This window comes from Bos taurus, chromosome 29 (assembly GCF_002263795.3).
Source record: "Bos taurus isolate L1 Dominette 01449 registration number 42190680 breed Hereford chromosome 29, ARS-UCD2.0, whole genome shotgun sequence".
NCBI lineage: Eukaryota > Metazoa > Chordata > Mammalia > Artiodactyla > Bovidae > Bos > Bos taurus.
This window is the reverse complement of record NC_037356.1, coordinates 42,305,523-42,323,288: the sequence shown is the minus strand read 5'-3', so window position 1 is coordinate 42,323,288 and position 17,766 is coordinate 42,305,523. Positions and strand designations below refer to the sequence as shown.

At 55.9% G+C, this 17,766-nt stretch overlaps 2 protein-coding genes across 2 annotated transcripts; both read right to left on the bottom strand.

Annotated features, from left to right (window-relative positions):
* Positions 1-252: 252 nt before the first annotated feature.
* On the bottom strand, positions 253-7,589 carry OTUB1 (OTU deubiquitinase, ubiquitin aldehyde binding 1). Its single transcript, NM_001034719.2, has 7 exons — positions 7,513-7,589; positions 5,651-5,712; positions 5,326-5,424; positions 1,300-1,418; positions 1,076-1,160; positions 769-963; positions 253-607 (listed from the first exon to the last, which is right to left on the bottom strand). The coding sequence occupies exons 1-7, from the start codon at positions 7,568-7,570 to the stop codon at positions 410-412; spliced, it is 816 nt and encodes a 271-aa protein (NP_001029891.1). The 5' UTR covers positions 7,571-7,589; the 3' UTR covers positions 253-409.
* A 5,642-nt stretch (positions 7,590-13,231) lies between these two features.
* On the bottom strand, positions 13,232-14,998 carry COX8A (cytochrome c oxidase subunit 8A). The gene is given in 2 exon segments (NM_174024.2): positions 13,232-13,560; positions 14,825-14,998. Coding segments are annotated over 2 exon segments (210 nt in total). The 5' UTR covers positions 14,939-14,998; the 3' UTR covers positions 13,232-13,464.
* Positions 14,999-17,766: the final 2,768 nt, after the last annotated feature.

The window sequence follows — 17,766 nt, the reverse complement described above, 5'->3', positions numbered from 1 at the left end:
GCTCCTGGGTCCCCAGGGAAAGCCCTGGCCAGCTAAACAGGGAAGGCATGGTGGCCTGAAGGGAAGGAAGCAGAACCCCAATAACCAGGAAGGGTTCCCGAGAGGCCCAGACCCCTCAAAACTGCTCCTGGCGGGGAGGTTTGGGGGTGGACAGGTGAAAGGCTGAGAGAAACCCACCTGAGGGGAAGGGGGCAGCCAGACACAGAGCAGCCAGGTGGGCAGCAGCCGAGCAGGGACACGCACACACGCGGCTCACCACCAGCGTCCCCTTTAATAAAACACGGGAGGTCGTGTGACAGGGAAGGGGTTGGGGGAGTGAAGTATGACCATTTACAACCACAAGAAAACCTCTGTCCATGTCTAGCGCCTGGCAGAGGGGCGGGCGGGCAGCGTGGCAGGCCAGGCGGCCCTACTTGTAGAGGATGTCGTAGTGTCCGGGCCGGTAGAGCAGGTAGACCTTGGGCTCGGAGCCCTCGGGGAAGACGTGGGGGTTGGTGGTGCCGCCCTCGCCGCGGTCCATGTACTCCACCTGGATGGAGACGCTGAGCGCCTGGGCCAGCGCGATGATGTGGATGTGGTCGCTCTCCTTGCACATGGGCTCCACCTCCTGCGGCACAGGGAGGCTCAGGGGGCGCTCAGCGCCCCCCCGCCACCCGGGCCCCCCCCAGGGAAGGCTCCACCTCCTGTGGCACAGGGCGGCTCAGGGGGCGCTCAGGGGGCGCTCAGGGGAAAAGGGGCCCACAGCCGAGGGGCAGGGAGGGGCAGCACCTGCTGGCAGAACTCCTTGACGGTGCGCCCGCCCTCGATGAAGTGCTCAAAGAACTTGCTCTCGCGCTGCAGATAGCCTGAGGTGAGCAGCCGCAGGTAGACCACCAGGTAGTCCGAGGTGCTCTGGTCGTTAAAGGAGGCCAGCAGGTCAGCCACGGGGGTCCGCTTCTCCACCTGCTCGATCAGGTCCATGAACTGCGCCCGAGGGGGACAGAGGGCGAGACAAGGGGGGAGACGGGTCACCCCTGTCACCGCCAGGCTACCACCCGCCACCCTGGCCGACCCCGCGTGGGGCAGCTGGCCTCACCGTGTTGTGGAAATCCTCAATTGTGAACTCAGTGAAGCCCTGGGACACCAGGTCCTCTTTGCTCTTGGCAGACACAGCCTTGAACCTGTGGACAGGCGGGAGACAGGGCGCCCCAGGCTCCTAGGCCGGCAGACCAGGCCCGGCAGGGCCCAGGCCATCACTGGGCCTCAGGGGGAACCGCACCCCCCAGCCACCAACGGAACCTCCCCGCCACGCCTCCTCACCGCTGCAATTCCTTGCTGTCGTCCAGCAACGCCTCCAAGTGGGAGAATCCGAAAGCGCGATAGAAACAGTTTCCATCAGGCCTGGTCTTGCGGATGTATGAGTACTTTTTGTGGAGGTCCTGCGGAGAGGCAGCCCCCACCCCACCCCGTGCTCATCAACATCTGGTGGAAAGAGGGCAGGCCCAGGAAATACCCCCAACAGAGGTCACACCACAACAGCCTCCTGCCATCCTTGGCTGCTGACTCCGATAATGGGGGTCACTTAGCAAGCCGCTGCCGGGAGCCCCCGAGCCTCAGGAACATGAATTATAGACACATTGGTTACATCAGTCACCAAAGTGGTCAACAGCCGCTAGGCGTGCCATGCTGCTGGGCCTAAAGGTCTACTGTTTCATAAAACCAGGCAAGTGAATGGGTCCTTGACAGATGCAGCTTTTCCAGTGTATAGCCTTTCAAACCCTGAGAGCTCCAGGGCAAACAAGTTAGTGTACACGGCACAGTGCCGCGCTGGGGGCCCCCGTTGCACAGGCCTGGGGCGGGAAGCAGCCCCCTCACCTCCATCTAATCCCTGCTCTGCCTGCTCCCAGGTACTGGTTCACTCTTTCCCAGTTTCCTCCCCAGCTCAATGGAGTTCCTCCTGTCTGTTCAATCTCTCCTCAGGAGTCGGGGGTCTGGCCCTTGGCACTGTCCGGCAACCAGGCCTCACTCCCCAGGCCTGAGCACCCTCTCCTTCTTCCTGACGCCTATTTCATGCCTTTTCCCCATATCTTAAGCCCCCAGCCAGTCATCCTCCCGATGACTGCTCCCTGAGGACTTCCACTAAGAAGCCGTCATCCCCATGGCACCCTGTCCCCTGCTTCCCAGGGCCTTGCTCTCCATCCCTGCAAAGTCCGAGGCTGCTCCCAGAGCCACGTTCCCTTGGACTCAGGACACGGTTCCTGAAGTCTGCCCTCCCCCCCATCATCAGCTCCTCTTTCCCGACCAACTGGCCCCACTGCCTATAAACAAATGCTCTGCTCCCCACGAATTCCCTTGCAGCCACCTCCCCACCTCTCTGCTCTCCCACAGGGCAGCACTGCTCCTGAAGCTGCCTGTGCCACTGTCTCCGTTTCTTTTCTGCTGGGTACGCAAGCCCAGCCGGCTTCTACTCTAGCGAAGGTCACAGATGCCCTCCTAAGTCCGAAGGTCAAACCCACTCCCCCTAGACCGTTGCTGAGCAGCATCCCCCTGCACCCACAGGTGTGGTGCCTCGAACCCCCTTCTTCACTCCTCCCCTACCCTCTCCATGCCCTCCAACCTCAACGCTGCCCCTCCTCACTTACCCATGGTGGTCATGGCCGCCACCCAACCACACACCCTTCCTCAAGACCCGTGTGTCACCTGCCAGAAGATAGTCACGCCAGTGACCACCCACAGCCCCTGCTGCGTGAGCACAACCTGTTCAGGCCTGGGGCAGCCCTAGCGCTGGCTGTCTCCTGACCTCCTGGGATTTAAACGTAATTCTTCATCTGCCCACTTCTCCCCGCTCCACTCAACTGCCTGGGCTGCACAGCCTCTGAACCGCCCAGCCAACAGGCGGCTTCTGACCTCAGGGCCTTCCCTGCCTTGCCTCAGCTCCCCACCTTTTCGCCGCGGAGTCAAACCCTCCCAGCCAAGCAGACTCCGCCATCACTTCCCCCGCCACCCAGGGCAGACCCTGCCACTCTGCCCGCGTCAGTCTCTCCTCAGGCGGGCTGCGCCGCTGCCCCGTCCAACTCCATCTAGGGCCGGTTTCATCGCAAAAGCTTCCACACGGTCTCCCTGCCTGCACCTCACTCACTGCTCAGTCTCTCCCCACCGCGGCACCAGTGACCACAGACACCCAGTAAACACGCAGCTCCCTCCGAATCCCTTCTCGGCTCCAAGCCCTGTCTCCCATCCACTCTGCTCCCACCACGCTGGCCGCCTCCTGCTCCGCCCGGATGGCCACCCCACCTTGCTCGCTGGCCTCTTTCAGTTCATCAGACACCACCCTAGGTAAACCTGCAAATCCCCACCCCCATCTCCTCGGGCAGCTTCACTCTTTGACTTTTGTCCACAGCACTCACCACCTCTGCCACACACGTGAGTTGCCTTAACGGCTGTCTTTCCACTCTGAACCTCCATGGTAACTTGGCAGCTGTAGTCATCACTATCTCTAGAGCCTAAAACTGCCTGGCCCCCAGGGTGTGCTCCTAAGTGTCAAAGTGGGACAAAATGCATACAAAGAGCCCAAATCCCTGCTGCGACCAGAACTGTTCTGAGCACTTACCCCGTGCCAGGCCCACTGTCCTTCCACGCGCACCCCCGGGGCCCACTTCACAGAGGAGCCACGGCACAGGAGCCCGGGCCCTGCTGTCTGCGCTTGGGCTCCTCCTAGGAGCTGACGCTTGAACATCTGCCGACTGACTCAGGGGAAGAACCTGAGAGGCGTGGCCTGTCCACTTTACTGGGGTGGCCCCGTGGGACAGGCAGGCCTTGTGCCCCGCCAGCCCACCACACGGAGAAGAGGAGGGACTCACCGCCTCCCAGGCACTGGGCTCCACACCTGACCACCGTCCTCTCCTGCAAGCCTCACGCCCACCCCACAAGACAGGCCTCTCCACGCAGAGCTGGCAGATCAACAGAGGCCCCAAGAAGGCCAGTGTTGCTGCCCAAGGTCACACAGGAGGAGGAAGCCGGGACTTCACGTCAGGTCTGTCGGGCCCCAGAGCCCGGGCCTTCTTCTCTCCAGAGGCCTCCAGGGTAAACCGTGAGCACCCTGAGCAGGGGCAGAGGTGCCCACAGGCCACACGCAGCGGGCTCTGGCCTGCACGTGTGCTGTCTGGCCCACTTTAAATGTCAATCAGCTGGCAACTGTCAGGAGTCTGGAGATTTTACAACAAAATCATTTCTGGCTGGTCTCGGAAGCACTAATGGAGTGACAGGCACGGATGCTCCCATTCACCCCATGAGGCTCCACCACCTGCTACTGGAGAGCCGGGCTGCGGTACCACTGTTCACCGCCTGACCTAGCCACCTCCAGTCACCTGGGTTACCTGCCTGGCCCCTCAAATGGCTAACCCCAAAGGCCAACCTTGCAGGTGGAAGAGTCTAAGCAGCTCTGATCTTTGGGGGAGAGGGGGGAGGAGTAGCATTTACTAAACCCTCAGGCTGTGCCCCGGAGAAGGCACTGGCACCCCACTCCAGTACTCTTGCCTGGAAAATCCCATGGGCGGAGGAGCCTGGTAGGCTGCAGTCCATGGGGTCACTAAGAGTCGAGCACGACTGAGCCACTTCACTTTCACTTTCATGCACTGGAGAAGGAAATGGCAACCCACTCCAGTGTTCCTGCCTGGAGAATCCCAGGGACAGCGGAGCCTGGTGGGCTGCTGTCTATGGGGTCGCACAGAGTCGGACACGACTGAAGCGACTTAGCAGCAGCAGCAGCAGGCTATGCCCAGGAGACACTGTATATACACACTCACTGTCACATTTCAGACCCCCAGCTCACAGAGAAGGAAGTGAGTGGTTAAGGGACTTACCTCAGTTTCTAAGGGAGGCACCAGGGCCTTACACGAAGATCCAGGGGCCCCTCTCCCCAGTGCTGCCTGCCTCTCCACGGAAGCAGGGGGCAAGACTGTGTCTCCGCCGGCACCCTCCCCCACTAGCCAGCCTCCGCCCGCCAGCACCCCCCCACCCCCCGTGAACACTGAGACCACAGGCTCCCCACAGCCGGCACCAGGCCCCCCAGGCATCATCTCCAGCAACCTCACAAGCACCCTTGCTTTCATCACCCTGATTTCACAGCTGAGGTCTCCACAGCTCTGAGACATCGAAGGAGCTGCTGAGGATACAGCTGCCATGTGGCAGCATCAGGATCTGAATCAAGGTCTTTTTGGTTCCAGACTCTGCCAACCTGTGAACCAGTGACCAGAGGGCTTCCCACCATCCGACCCTCTGAGGCCAGGCCCAGCCAAGCTCAGGTCTAAAGCGGCCAGGCTCCTGAGCCCTCGGCCAGGCTCCCACCTTGATCTTCTGTTGATAGATGTTGTCGTCCTCAGCATACTCTTTGTATAGGACAGAGAGCTCCAGCCGCTCCGAGACCAGTGGGTTCTGCACAGCAATCTGCGGGGTGGGGAAGCCATCACATTCTGACAGGCGAATGGAGTGACCCACACCTGTCAGCCCGAACATCTAGCTGAGAGTTGCCGGGCACAGGGGCCACACATCCCCCCATAAGGGCATCTAGTATCAGCTCAGCCTGGGGAGGGGGAGCTTCTGGAGGAGAGACAAACGGTAGGCCTCAGTCCAACCAATGTATCCCCAAAGGCCACTGGCCACAGCCACTCACCTCTTGCTGAATTCGGTCCTGCTGAGCCATGATGGCTTCATCATAAGCAAGACAGTTAACACCTGGAAGAAGGAAAGCCAAGGAGTACAAGTGGGCCCTGGCTCTCCGCACTCCAGGAAGCCGGGCCGAGGACAAGAACGGGCCAGGAGAGCAGACATGCAATCTGGAAGCATGCGTCATGCCCTGCTCCACCCCAACTGTGGGATCTTGGCAAAGTCCTTCCACTTCCCGGGCACGAGTTTTCTCATCTTTAAAGGGAGGAGGCCAGGGACTTCCCTGGAGGTCCAGTGGCTAAGGCTCCGAGCTCCCAATCCAAGGGGCCTGGGTTTAATCCCTGGTCTGGGAACTAGATCCCACATGCCATATCTGAGACCCGGCACAGCCAAGTAAGTATAAATAAATGGTGAAAAATAAAGTAAGCAGGCCAAGGTGACCGCCCCCCAGGGTACACTCTTCCAGCTTGAACAAGCCCTCTTCCCCTGCTCTGTAACATCACTTCCCAGCAGCCCGGAAGGCCCCTGAGCCAGGTCTCTTGAGGAAAGACAGATGAGGAAGCAGAGTATCTTCGGCTAGATGAGAGCTTTACTTTACTCAATCACACCATTCCTCCGCCTGCCATCCTGGGTATTCTTAATGGTGCTCATTTTACAAAGAAGAAAAATGCAGACAGGTGAAATCATCTGCCCCAAGTCACGAAGAGGGAGACCTGTGGTCAAACCCAGGTTTGTCTAAATTGCAAAGCCTGGGCTCTTCGCCACAATAACTCCTCTGGCACCTTACTGCACAGGCTCATGGTCAGCTGTGAACAGAGACAGATACCACCACCTTCCCCCCTTCACTGTGATGCTGTGAGGAGGTGGTATCTTAAGAGGTGTAGTTCAATACACATCACTGAGTTGGGCGGGTCCACCCTGTGGGCCCCATGCCAAGCAGCCACTGGTGAGGAGCCAGGAGACCTGAATCCTGGCTCTGGTTCTTTCTTAACTTACATGATCCTAAACAAGTCCCTTGGGGGGCGGGGGGCGGGTCTAGGTCCCCCAAAGCTCAGTTTTTTAGAAGGGGAGCTGTGTGCTGAATGACTTTTAAGGCCAATACTTTTGATCTTGAGCAGCCCAGGGCCTCAGCTGGGCCTCCACCCACCCCCTACACTACACTGCAACTGGGCCATCCCTCCCAACCCTAGTGACCTCCTCAGTCCCCAGTTTCTAACTCAGGGGTGAAAAGAGGGTGGGTAGTTTTGAGAGGTCCAACTCTTCAGGGGTCTAAGGAAACTATGCCGAGACAGGAAGCAAGGGGCTGCGAGGCTAGGAGAGGGGGCTCTACCGGAAACGAAGGGCGCTGCCCTCAGGGGCACACACCTGCGGCCGCTCACAACCTCGGGCCGCCCGCAGCATCCCCAGCGGCCCGCCCAGTCCTTTGTGTTCCGCAGCCCGGCGTAATTCGACGCCCTCCCGGGCTCGGGCCGCTCTGGAGGAGGCGGACTAGACGGGGCCGAACTAGGCCCGGGCCTGAGTGCCAGGTCCGGGGCGGGAGAGCCGGGGACCCGGGAGCCGGACGCCTGGCGGGGAGGGGGCTGGGCCGGGGGGTCGAGGGGCGGAGCGGCCTAGGCCCCGCCCCAGGAGCGCGCGACAGGGAAGAGTCGCGGGCTGGAGCCCGCCCCGCTTTCTCTCCCGCCGCCCGCCCGGCCAGGGGTCGCGGCGGCGGCTCCTTCCATTGTGAGGGGGAGGGGAGGCGGCGGAGGCGGGGGAAGGGGCCCTCCGCTCACTTCGCCGTCAGCCGCCCCAGCCCTGGTTTTCTCGGGAACCGGCCATCCGGCATCGCCCCCGCTAGCCCAGGCCGGGCGGCTCTCCCCTGGTCGGTACCTTCGGAGTCGCTGCCAAGCGGCTCCTGCTTCTGCTGCTGAGGTTCCTCCGCCGCCATCTTTAAACAGCGCCGCACTGCCGACCGCTTCCGGGTTACTAGTTGGCCTCCCCCCGGAAGACAGCGCCTCCTCGAGGCCCCTCCTTGGTAACGCCCCTAGCAACGGGATCCCCTCGGGCGTAGTCACCCGAGGGGCTCGCAGTCGCGTTCGGCAGCGGCCGAAGCCGGGGCAAGTGAAGGCGGTCCCCGCCCGCCCTCCTCCCGCACACTTGCTCGGCTCCATCTTCCCAGGCTCCCAATGTGCCGGTTGGTGATAAGAGCTTCCTGGGGCCACTTGAGTTTTCTTTTCATTAGAGTTTGAAACGCGGATTGTATTATTGAGATAAGCAGGAAAATGAAATTCAAATCACGGAAGACAATTCCCGCTGCGGGCTCCAGAATTCAAGACAGATCAATGCAATGAGGGTCACCTAGCCGAGGAGACCGGGAATTCTGCTAATATCCGAGCTCTGGGAATTCACCGCCCCCCTCCACCGAGCCTCGGTTCCGAGCGGACTCTGGTGTCCTGCTTCTGACCTAGAGACCATGTTCCTTAGGGTCGACCTAACTTTGGACTCCCTGCCCTTGTGGTTATGAGAAAATCAGGATTTTTTAAGATAAAAGTTAAACCAATGAAAACCAGATTAGTGGTTCCCAAGGGTTGAGTAGGGGGCAGGAGGGAAGTGGATGTGGTTATAAAAATGAAACAGGAGCATCCTTGTGGAGATAGAAGTGTTCTTTATCTTGAATATATATGGAGATCCTAGAATATGCTGTACTGTAGCTTCAAACGCAAGATGTTACCAGTGGGGGGAAGTGGGTAAAGGATACACAGGATCTTTTTGTGTAATCTGTTAAAATCACCTGTGAATTATCTAAAAACTTAAAAAGTGTCAAGGCCTTGGATGCTGAAGATGCAGTTATTTAGAGAAGTCACCTTCAGGGGTACTTGTTTTTTGCCTTTCACTATGGAGGGCCTTTTCCGTGATATGACAGTGGTCTCTTAGCACTTGAGGAGGCCGTGTCTGAGCCCCAGTCAGATCCCTCCGTTCATGATAATACAGGTGCAGAATAGGATGAATATATTCATGAGCTACATCCAGTCCTGGGGCAGGGACAGTTGGTGCCTGGGCTCACCACACTGCCCACAGTGGCGCTCTCACAGCCACGCTACACATGCCAAGTCTGTGCCCCAGCAACATTGCAAATTACTATTTCCTAGGTCACCAATCCTTGTGTTTGCTTCCAGATTCAAGGAAGCAAAGGGGCTACCCATTTGGATCCCATTCCTACCAAACTGGGCTTCTCAGGTGACACTAGAGGGAAAGAACCCGCCTGAAATGCAGGAGATGCAGGAGGTGCAGGTCGATCCCTGGGTCGGGAAGATCCTCTGGAGGAGGAAATAGCAACCCACTCCAGTATCCTTGCCTGGAGAATCCCATGGACAGAGGAGCCTGGCAGGCTATCTATCGCCCATAGAGTCACAGTCAGGCGTGACTAAAGCCACTTAGCACACACACACCCAGTGCACCAAACGTTCATTCCTTTCCCCAATTTTGCCAATGCGATCTGGAGCTGCCAGTTAGCCCTTCAGTCAGTAGCTTGTGCATGCCATCTTCAGATGTGCCCGACTCTGCGACCCTGTGGACTGCATCCCGCCAGGCTCCTCTGTCCATGAGATTCTAAAGACTAGGATACCGGAGAGGGTTGCCATTTTCTCCTCCAGGGGATCTTTCTGACTCAGGGATCAAGCACGGGTCTCCTGCGTCTTCTCCACTGGCAGGTGAATTCTTTGCTGCTGAGCAACCTGGGAAGCCCTCAGCACTGGTATTACCAAATGAGGAGCAGTTGATGACAAAAGCATTTTTATTTTGGCTTTACAAAATCTTGAAAATAGCTGTAAGACAACTCCACCTTTACCCCCACTCCTTACTTTGACTAGGGAGTCTGGGGGGTGGGGAGCATACAAAGCGGAGCTGGATTGGGATTCATGTGGGGACAGAGAATACAGTTGCTCTGGAGGGTGAGAAGGAATCCCGTTTGCCTTCCAGTGCTGGACTGCGGCCATGCTGCCAACGCCAAGTAAATGTCTCCCTCAACAAAAGGGTCTGGGGCTCAGAGAACGGATCTGCACCCTCAGTGTATGCAGGGTGTGGAGTTGAGGGGCTCTCCTGCCTGCTGCCCACCCTCCCCCTCTTGTCAGGCAGCGGGGAGCTTTGGCTCTTAATCCAGTCCCAGGATGGTCAACTTTTGCCCTGCTCTTTTCCATGTCAATTTGGTGAGAACTATTCTCTTACCCTCATTCCATCTCTCCTGCTACTTTTTACCATTTTTGGGTTTTCTCTATCCTGAAGCATCTAAAACCCAATAGCATATTTGCCAGGAATCACCAGCTCCAGACATTCACCTTTGCCTTCTAATTTACAAACCCAGAAATGAATGGTCGCACACTGCTGGTCCCGCCTGCGGAGGCCTATCATGGAACCCAGGCAGCACTGCTGCTCGGGTTCAGGCTGCTGCTGGGAGGTCACAAAGGTGAAGGGCAGCAGCCTAGGACTTTATGTTCCATAGACCCGACTGGGCATAGATGCCTCTTCACAGGCTCGGGATGCATCCAGACAAGGCATCCATGACCATAGCATTCTCTCCGCTGGAGGGAGAAGAGACCCCATGCAGAACCCAGGACTCTGTGACCTCAGCCACAGACGAAGAGTTTTAGGACAGTACAGAGGCCCTAGAGAGCCACGGGGCTTCCAGGCCCGCCCAGCTTCTCAGGGAAGGGGGCCAGGCAAGAGGCCATGGCACAGGCCGTGGGAAAGCCGAAATCCTCAGAGGGATCGTGGGTGGGAGAAAGCCTCAAGGTGGGCGGAAGATGAGGCCCCGGCGATCTTTTCCAAGACAGGCTTAGGGGTCAGGCAGCTGCCCGGGTGGGAAGAGTAGTGGCATGCCCAGCCCAGAAATGGACCTCTGGAGATGCCACTGCAGGGATGTACAACTGTCCACAGGCAGCCGGCTCCAAAGTTATGGTCTAGCGAGGCTTTGACGGTGCAGCCAGGCTGATGAGGCTGAGCGGGAGCTGCCGGGGAAGTTACTTGTCTGCAGGGTTCACACCACCTAAGGCAGAAAGTGAGCAGAGGCAGAGGCTGTGTAGAGAGAAGCCCCCACCCTCTGACTTGCACCACCCATCTGACTCACCACCTGTGCTTGTTCGGACACCTGCCTCCTGCAGATGTCTCACACTGAGATTCACCTCAAGTCTGCAGAGGATCCAGCCACACAGGACCAGAAGGATGCATGGCTCCTTACTGTGGTTAACTAGTCACCAGTTAGTGGTTTAGAACAACGCAAATGTTTAGTTCTGCAGTGTGAGAGGTCAGAGGTCTGGTATGGGTTTCATCAGATGAAATCAAGGTTATCTGTAGGCTGTGCTCCCGTCCAGGGGTTCTGAGGGAGAGTCTGCTTCCCACTCACGCAGGCTGTTAGCTGCCTTGCAGCTTGGGTCTGAGGTCCTGTGTCCCTGCTGGCTGTAAACGGAGAACTCTTCTCAGCTTCTAGAGGCCACTGTGTTCCTTGGAACACAGCCCACCTTCTCCATCTTCAAAGCCCCAGGGCAGGCAGAGTCCGCAGGGGCATCTCTGCCTGTTCACCTGAAGGACCCGTGTGACTACACTCAGCCTACGGGGTAATCTCCCAGTTCGGCATGCCTGATTTTCATCACACTTTTGCCAGGACGGTAACATAGTCACAAGGGTGCAGAGATTAGGGCATGGACATTTGGGGAAGGACACTTTCCTTCCTGCCACATCACCACCTTCACTTCAGTCATGAAAACTGACACCCAGAGAGGCTTGACTTGGTCGAGGTCAAGTGGTAAATGGCCAAGCCAGGCCTCAAACCCAGGCCTCCTGACTCCCGGTCCACTATGCTTGACGTTATATTCTCTGCCATGACTGCAACCTTCCCTCCACACGCCCGCACCTGCTGCGTGCACACCAGGACATAGACACCCACCCTCCAGACTCAGGATCCGACAGAGATCTACAGACAGACGCAGAAGACGCTGTTTGGGGGCACAGGGAACCTTGCTCTCGCTACACAGACTGGTCCCTGGGCCTCTGACTTGGTTAGCGGTGAGAGGGACACGAACGGTGACCAGATTTAAGGCCCAGGGGCTACACTGAGGACGAGGGGAAGATGGGGTCTGAGCACGACAGCTCATGTCCTAAGCCCCCCATCCACCCCCAAGTCCATGACCCTCCCACTCGGCTCACTGCTGTGCCCAGCAGGTGCAGGAGCACAAGAGCGGCAAGGGCTGCTGGGCTTCCTAAGGGCTTTCTCAGACCAGGCTCCTGAAGATCTGGCCTGTAACCACTGGCTGCCCTTCAGTCCGAGGAGTGGTTCAAGATGCACAGCTTTGGGCCTTAGCCCTCCCGGGCCACGGGGACCATTGTGTCCCCTGGGGATCCAGCGGCACAAAAATGAGGGACACCGAAATCAAACCCTCGGCAGGGCAGTGGAGCACCACAGAAAGCCAAGGCAGCTGAGTGTCAGACTCCCAGCCTAACCTCCCCACGGCAACCAGGCGCCACTGGGCACCACGCCCGAAGGCCAGGGAAGTCTAAGGGACGGTGAGCAGGGTCTCCCTGCAGCTCCTGTCAACGTAGATCAGGAAACGAGCCCGGAGAAGGGGCTGCTGAGATGCGTGTTCTGACACCCAGGGCCTAAAGCACCCACAGCCCCTCCACTTTCACCTGGCATCTCTGCCCACCATCCAGCAGCTCCACAGGGGACCCTGAGCCTGTGTCTGCTCAGAAATCATTCATGTCACCCCAGCAAAGAGAAGAACTACACGGGTGGATCCAGCGGGTCACAGCCTTCCTTTCAGAGACTGGCAGGCAGAGTTCCAGCTCAGTGGAGCACGCTTCACATACCTGTCCCAGCTAAGGAGATGCCCCCAGGAAGAATCATGGAGGAAGGACCCTGGGAATGGATGGAGGAGCAGCAAATTCTCCAAGTCAAAGAGGAGAGGTACACGGAGGCAGGCAGGGAGAACGAGGAAACCGGTCAGTGCATAAGCGTTTATGGATATGGGGCTAAAGGGGCCCAGGGTGACCTAACGACGCAATATACTGTGACCTGGCCCAGCGGCACCAGGAGGGCAACGAGCACCTGGGAACGGCCGGGGCCCAGGGACAGAGGACAGGGCCGGCCAGCACCACCGAGAAGGGGCTTCCAGCCACAGAGCTGGCCCCACTGGGAGAGACACTGAGACAGCCTCGGGCTGGGCACAACCAAGGGAGCTAGAGGGGGAGCAAGAAAGGCTGCCCGACCACAAAGGAAAGCACGCAACGGAAGCACCTCTCTCAGGTATCAAGGAGCAAGGCTGAGCACACGTGACCTACCAGAACGCAGGGGGCCAGCAGAGCTGTGCAGCCGGCCAGGCCCTCTTCTCCACACCCCACCCGACACCATCCTCAACTCAAGGACGGAGGCAGGAGCCCAGGCTGAAGGCATGGTTGAGTTTCTGAAGCGGGGTTTATTACTAATTTTATTATTTTTTGGCCACACCATGCAGCTTGTGGATCTTAGTTCCCCAATGAGGGATCGAACCCCCAACCCCACCCGCTATGAAAGCGCAGCGTCCTAACCACTGGACCACCAGGGAGGGGATTCCCCTTGAAGCACGCTTTAAATAGACTTTATTGTTGCAAGGGAGGCCCTACTGAGCAGGGCCTTATAAACAGATACATGTGGTCCCAGGATGTCACCGTGGAGAAATCAAGACGTCATGATTGCAGAAGAGGTCACTGTAACAGAAGGACGTGGTCCAGGGGAGGCCGGCCAGGAATGCAGCAGACATGATCAGGAAAGGCCGGGGTGGTCAGGTCTCGGGGCGAGGGAGAGGACAGCTCCCATCACTCCCGCTTCTTGTAGTTCTCCATGTGTGACAGGACCCAGCCGGAAGGCAGGAGGAAACACAGGAAGCAGGAGGTGAGCCCAATGGCGATATCCTACACAGAGCACGAGAGAAAAGGAACCCCCAGAGTAAGGTTTCCCTCGAGCTCCGCAGAGCCTGAGCAATCTTCCCAGACGGCAGAGAACTTGCTCCAGGAATCAAGATTCAGGCTCCAGGGGAGACCACTCTAGGTCTTAAGGTAAAGGATCAGATATGGCGGCAGGGGTCAGCCCAGGTTACAAGGTGAAGGGAGAGGGACAAGGATCTAATCTTGCTTTGAAGCTGGCCTGTTTCGCACCAGGAACTTTGCACAGACCACAAACTCCAAAATACACCTCTCCTTCCTTGTCTTAAAAACCTCTCCCTACCCAACTTTTGGGGCTAGAGCTAAGACTTTTTACAGCCACTTGCATATCCCCCAAAGCAGTTAAGGAAAGCCACAGCACGACCTGGAGTCATACTTCAGTTCAAATTCCTTCTGTGCCACTGGAGGTGTGACTTGACAAGTCAATTGTTTTTGTTGTTCAGGAGCCAAGTGGTGTCCAACTCTTCGCGACCCCATGGACAGCAGCCTGCCAGGCTTCCCTCACCATCTCCTGGACCTTGCCCAAGTTCATGTCCACTGAATCGGTGTACACTGCTCCTAAATTTCAGCTCTCCATTTCAGCCAGGAAATGGAGATAGCGGCCCTCTCTCGGGGTGACTGGGAGGACTGCAGGAGGCCAGTGCGGCAGTCTTAGCACACTGCCTGGCGCACAGCAGGCACTCGGCTGCAGTTACAGTCAGTTATTTTCCTCCGCCGCCGCAGCGCTCTCTGGGCTCTTCGCCTACATGGAAGCCCACTAACCTGGATTCTGAAGACTCGCATTCAAGGCCGAGAACTGCCACTGAGGCAAACGCAGAAGAGCCAAACAGGGGCAAGTCATTAAGGGTTAAACTGTCCCACGTTTCTGCGAATTACTAAAGCCTGCTGGGGTCCTCTTCCCCACCCCCAAATATTACTAACAACGACAGTGCTGACAGCCCGCAGGCATCTCCCAATGAGCTGATGTGTAAACAGGCTCAGGGCTGGGGGCGGGGAACGGGGGGCGCTAAGGAAGCTTGCATAGCAAGGAAGCGACAGGGCAGCACTGACGTGGTCTGACCTGAGACCCTGGGACAGACTGTCGCTCTCCAGACGCCCAAACCAGCCCAGCTGCTCCCCTTTACGCTGTGACCCTCGAGGTGCAGCGCACCAGACTAGGCAGGCCCCCAACCTGCCGCGGGACCCTCAGTCCCGCCTGCAGCATCTCCCATGCCCTTCCCGCCCCCCTCCTCACCATGGTCCCGAGCTGCTCCCGCGGCGGCTTGGAATGTATCTGGGCACGCGGCACTGGGAGCCGCCGGGCAGGGCCTGTCAGGCCTCTCAACAGCAGTGGAGTCAGCACAGACATTACGGCACGGAGTAGACTGGAGATAACGCGCAGCCGGAGTCCAAGGTCGCGAAGTCAAAATGGCGGCCCTGGGCGGAAGTTCCGGAGTGGTAGGGGCCTGGGAAAACAGCGACCCGGAAGTCCCTGGGAAGTGACGTAAGGAAACACCGCCCACCGGCCTTGTCAGTTTTTGGCGCCTTCCTCGAAACAGCCAATCGACGCCATCCTACCGCCGGTGGGCGGGGCACAGAGGGGCGTTGCTTTCGGATATGCCCCGCCTCCAAAGCGGCCTATCTTCGTGAGTAACATCTGTACCTAGCCAATCACATAAGCCAGAAACCTAGGCGGCATTCTTGACTCCTCCCTCCATTCATACTTAGGTCTCTTGTTTAATTTCTGGCCTGACCGCCTGGCACTAACCGGAGCAGAGCCTGTATCTGCTTCACTACTGTCTTTGGCCACCTCATGCGAAGAGTTGACTCATTGGAAAAGACTGATGCTGGGAGGGATTGGGGGCAGGAGGAGAAGGGGACGACAGAGGATGAGATGGATGGATGGCGTCACCAACTCGATGGACATGAGTTTGGGTGAACTCCGGAAGTTGGTGATGGACAGGGAGGCCTGGCGTGCTGCAATTCAAGGGGCCTCAAAGAGTCGAACACGACTGAGCGACTGAACTGAACTGAACTGTCTCCAAAGAGCTACTAACCTCCTAACTGAACTCTTAACAGTTATCCTCTCCGATTCCAATCTCCATGCAGTAGCAGCCAACCTTCCTCCCTTCTCTTTAAATATAAATCTAACCAAGCCATTTGTTACTTAGTCACTAAGTTGTATAGGACTCTTTTGCGACCCCATTGACTGTTATCTGCTAGACTCCTCTGTCCATGGAATTTTCCAGGCAAGAATACTGGAGTAAGTTGCCATTTTCTTCTCCAGGGGATCTTCCCAACCCAGGGATCAAACCTGCATCTCCTGCATTGCATTGCACGTGTGCACGCTCAGTTGCTTAGTTTTTTGGACTCTGTGACCCTATGGATTGTAGCCTGCAAGGCTCTTCTGTCGATGAGATTCTCCAAGCAAGGTTACTAGAGTGGGTTGCCATTTCCTTCTCCAGGGGATCTTCCCAACCCAGGGATCAAACACACATCTCTGTGTCTCCTACATTGCCAGACAGATTCTTTTTTTTTTTTTTTGACTGTTGATCAAATCTATATATTTTATTATATAGTTAAACCCAATTGTGTTTTTGCTATATACTTTTAACTTGAGGACATCTGTAAAACAAGTACATTAGATAAATCCTGAAATTCCACTAGCTATAAGCTATTTAAATATTGCTTATACAAAGTATTTGGGGTGGGGGGGAGGTGGACAAAGGCTTATTTACAAAATGGAAGTCAGATGCAGCAAATTTATGATTACCAGAGGATACAGGGGAGAAGGATACATTGGGAGATTGACACTGGCATGTACACACTACTATACATAAAACAGATAAGAGTAGGAAATGGCAACCCACTCCAGTGTTCTTGCCTGGAGAATCCCATGGACAGAGGAGACTGGCGGGCTACAGTCCGTGGGTTTGTAGATAGTTAGACACAACTGAAGCAACTGAGCATATAACTAAAAAACTGTATAGCACAGGGAACTCTACTCAATACTCTGTAATGGTCTATATGACAAAAGAACAAGTGGATATCTATGTATAACTCATTCACTTTGCTATATACCTGAAACTAACACAACATTGTAAATCAACTACACTCCAATAAAAATATAAAAAAGTATTAAAGGAAAGCCAGCACTATATAAACAGCATACACTTAAATAAAGATGAATGTTTAACATACAGAGTAATGTTTTTTATTCACTGATAAGCTAAAGGTCCATTTCAAGATGTTTCTTTCTTTTGTATGCTTAATTAGTTTTATTAGCAATCAAAGCCCTGTGAAGGATGGCATCATCTAGTCCTCAGACTCAGATTCATCTTCATCTTGACTAATCTGGAAGTAACGAAGCTCATAAGTCTCCTTGTCAGATGCAACCACACGAAGCCAATCACGAAGATTGTTTTTTTTAAGGTATTTCTTGGTAAGGTACTTCAAATACCTTTTAGAGAACTGTTTCTCAGAAACGACTATGATTTTATTCTTGAAGCGTTCAATGTGAACGACATTCCCAAGATTTCCAGTTTTTCCATTCACTTTAACCTTCTCCCGCAGAAACTGTTCCTATTTTAAAACAGAAAAAATGCCACACTAGGGAAGAAAACCCTAGATATTCACTAGGGAAGGTACCAAAATTTCCTGAATCAAAAATTCCATCTTCTACTGGATGAGTAAGATCCAAATTAAACTTCCAGGTTGACTTCTTAGGCTTCTTGTCTTTCTTCGGCACCATCTTGAAGGCTTGCCGCGCGATGAGAGCTGCCAGACAGATTCTTTACCACCGAGCCACCTGGGAAGCCCTCCTAACCAAGACATACACCTACTTTAAAATCTTTGTGGCTCCTCATTGTATACTAAACAAAGTCTCAAATTTCTGGATGTCACTTTCCACCCTCATCTGGAAGTATTCCCCACCCTTCTCCTTGCTCTCTGGTCCTCTCACCCCAAAGCGTTTTGTTTCTTTGTATCTTAGGTTCTACAGAACACTTTTTCAACACTTAACCTACCTAGCCTTCCTTTTTCACCACTCCAACTTCTACTTCTGAAACAGGAGGGAAGGTGGCAGAGCACGACCTTTAAAAGAATGACATAGCCAGAGGACATGACACAACCATTAGAACCAAATGGGTTCGATATTGTGGACAAGTCGACTTCCACTAGACTTTGGGTATACGCTCA

Excerpts from the sequence above, each read along its gene's own strand:
- OTUB1 (NM_001034719.2), bottom strand. The coding sequence starts at position 7,570 with ATGGCGGCGGAGGAACCTCAGCAGCAGAAGCAGGAGCCGCTTGGCAGC. Across the intron at positions 5,713-7,512 it reads GCTTGGCAGCGACTCCGAAG|GTGTTAACTGTCTTGCTTAT; the intron begins GTACCGACCAGG and ends TCCTTCTTCCAG. Across the intron at positions 964-1,075 it reads TTGAGGATTTCCACAACACG|TTCATGGACCTGATCGAGCA; the intron begins GTGAGGCCAGCT and ends CCTCGGGCGCAG.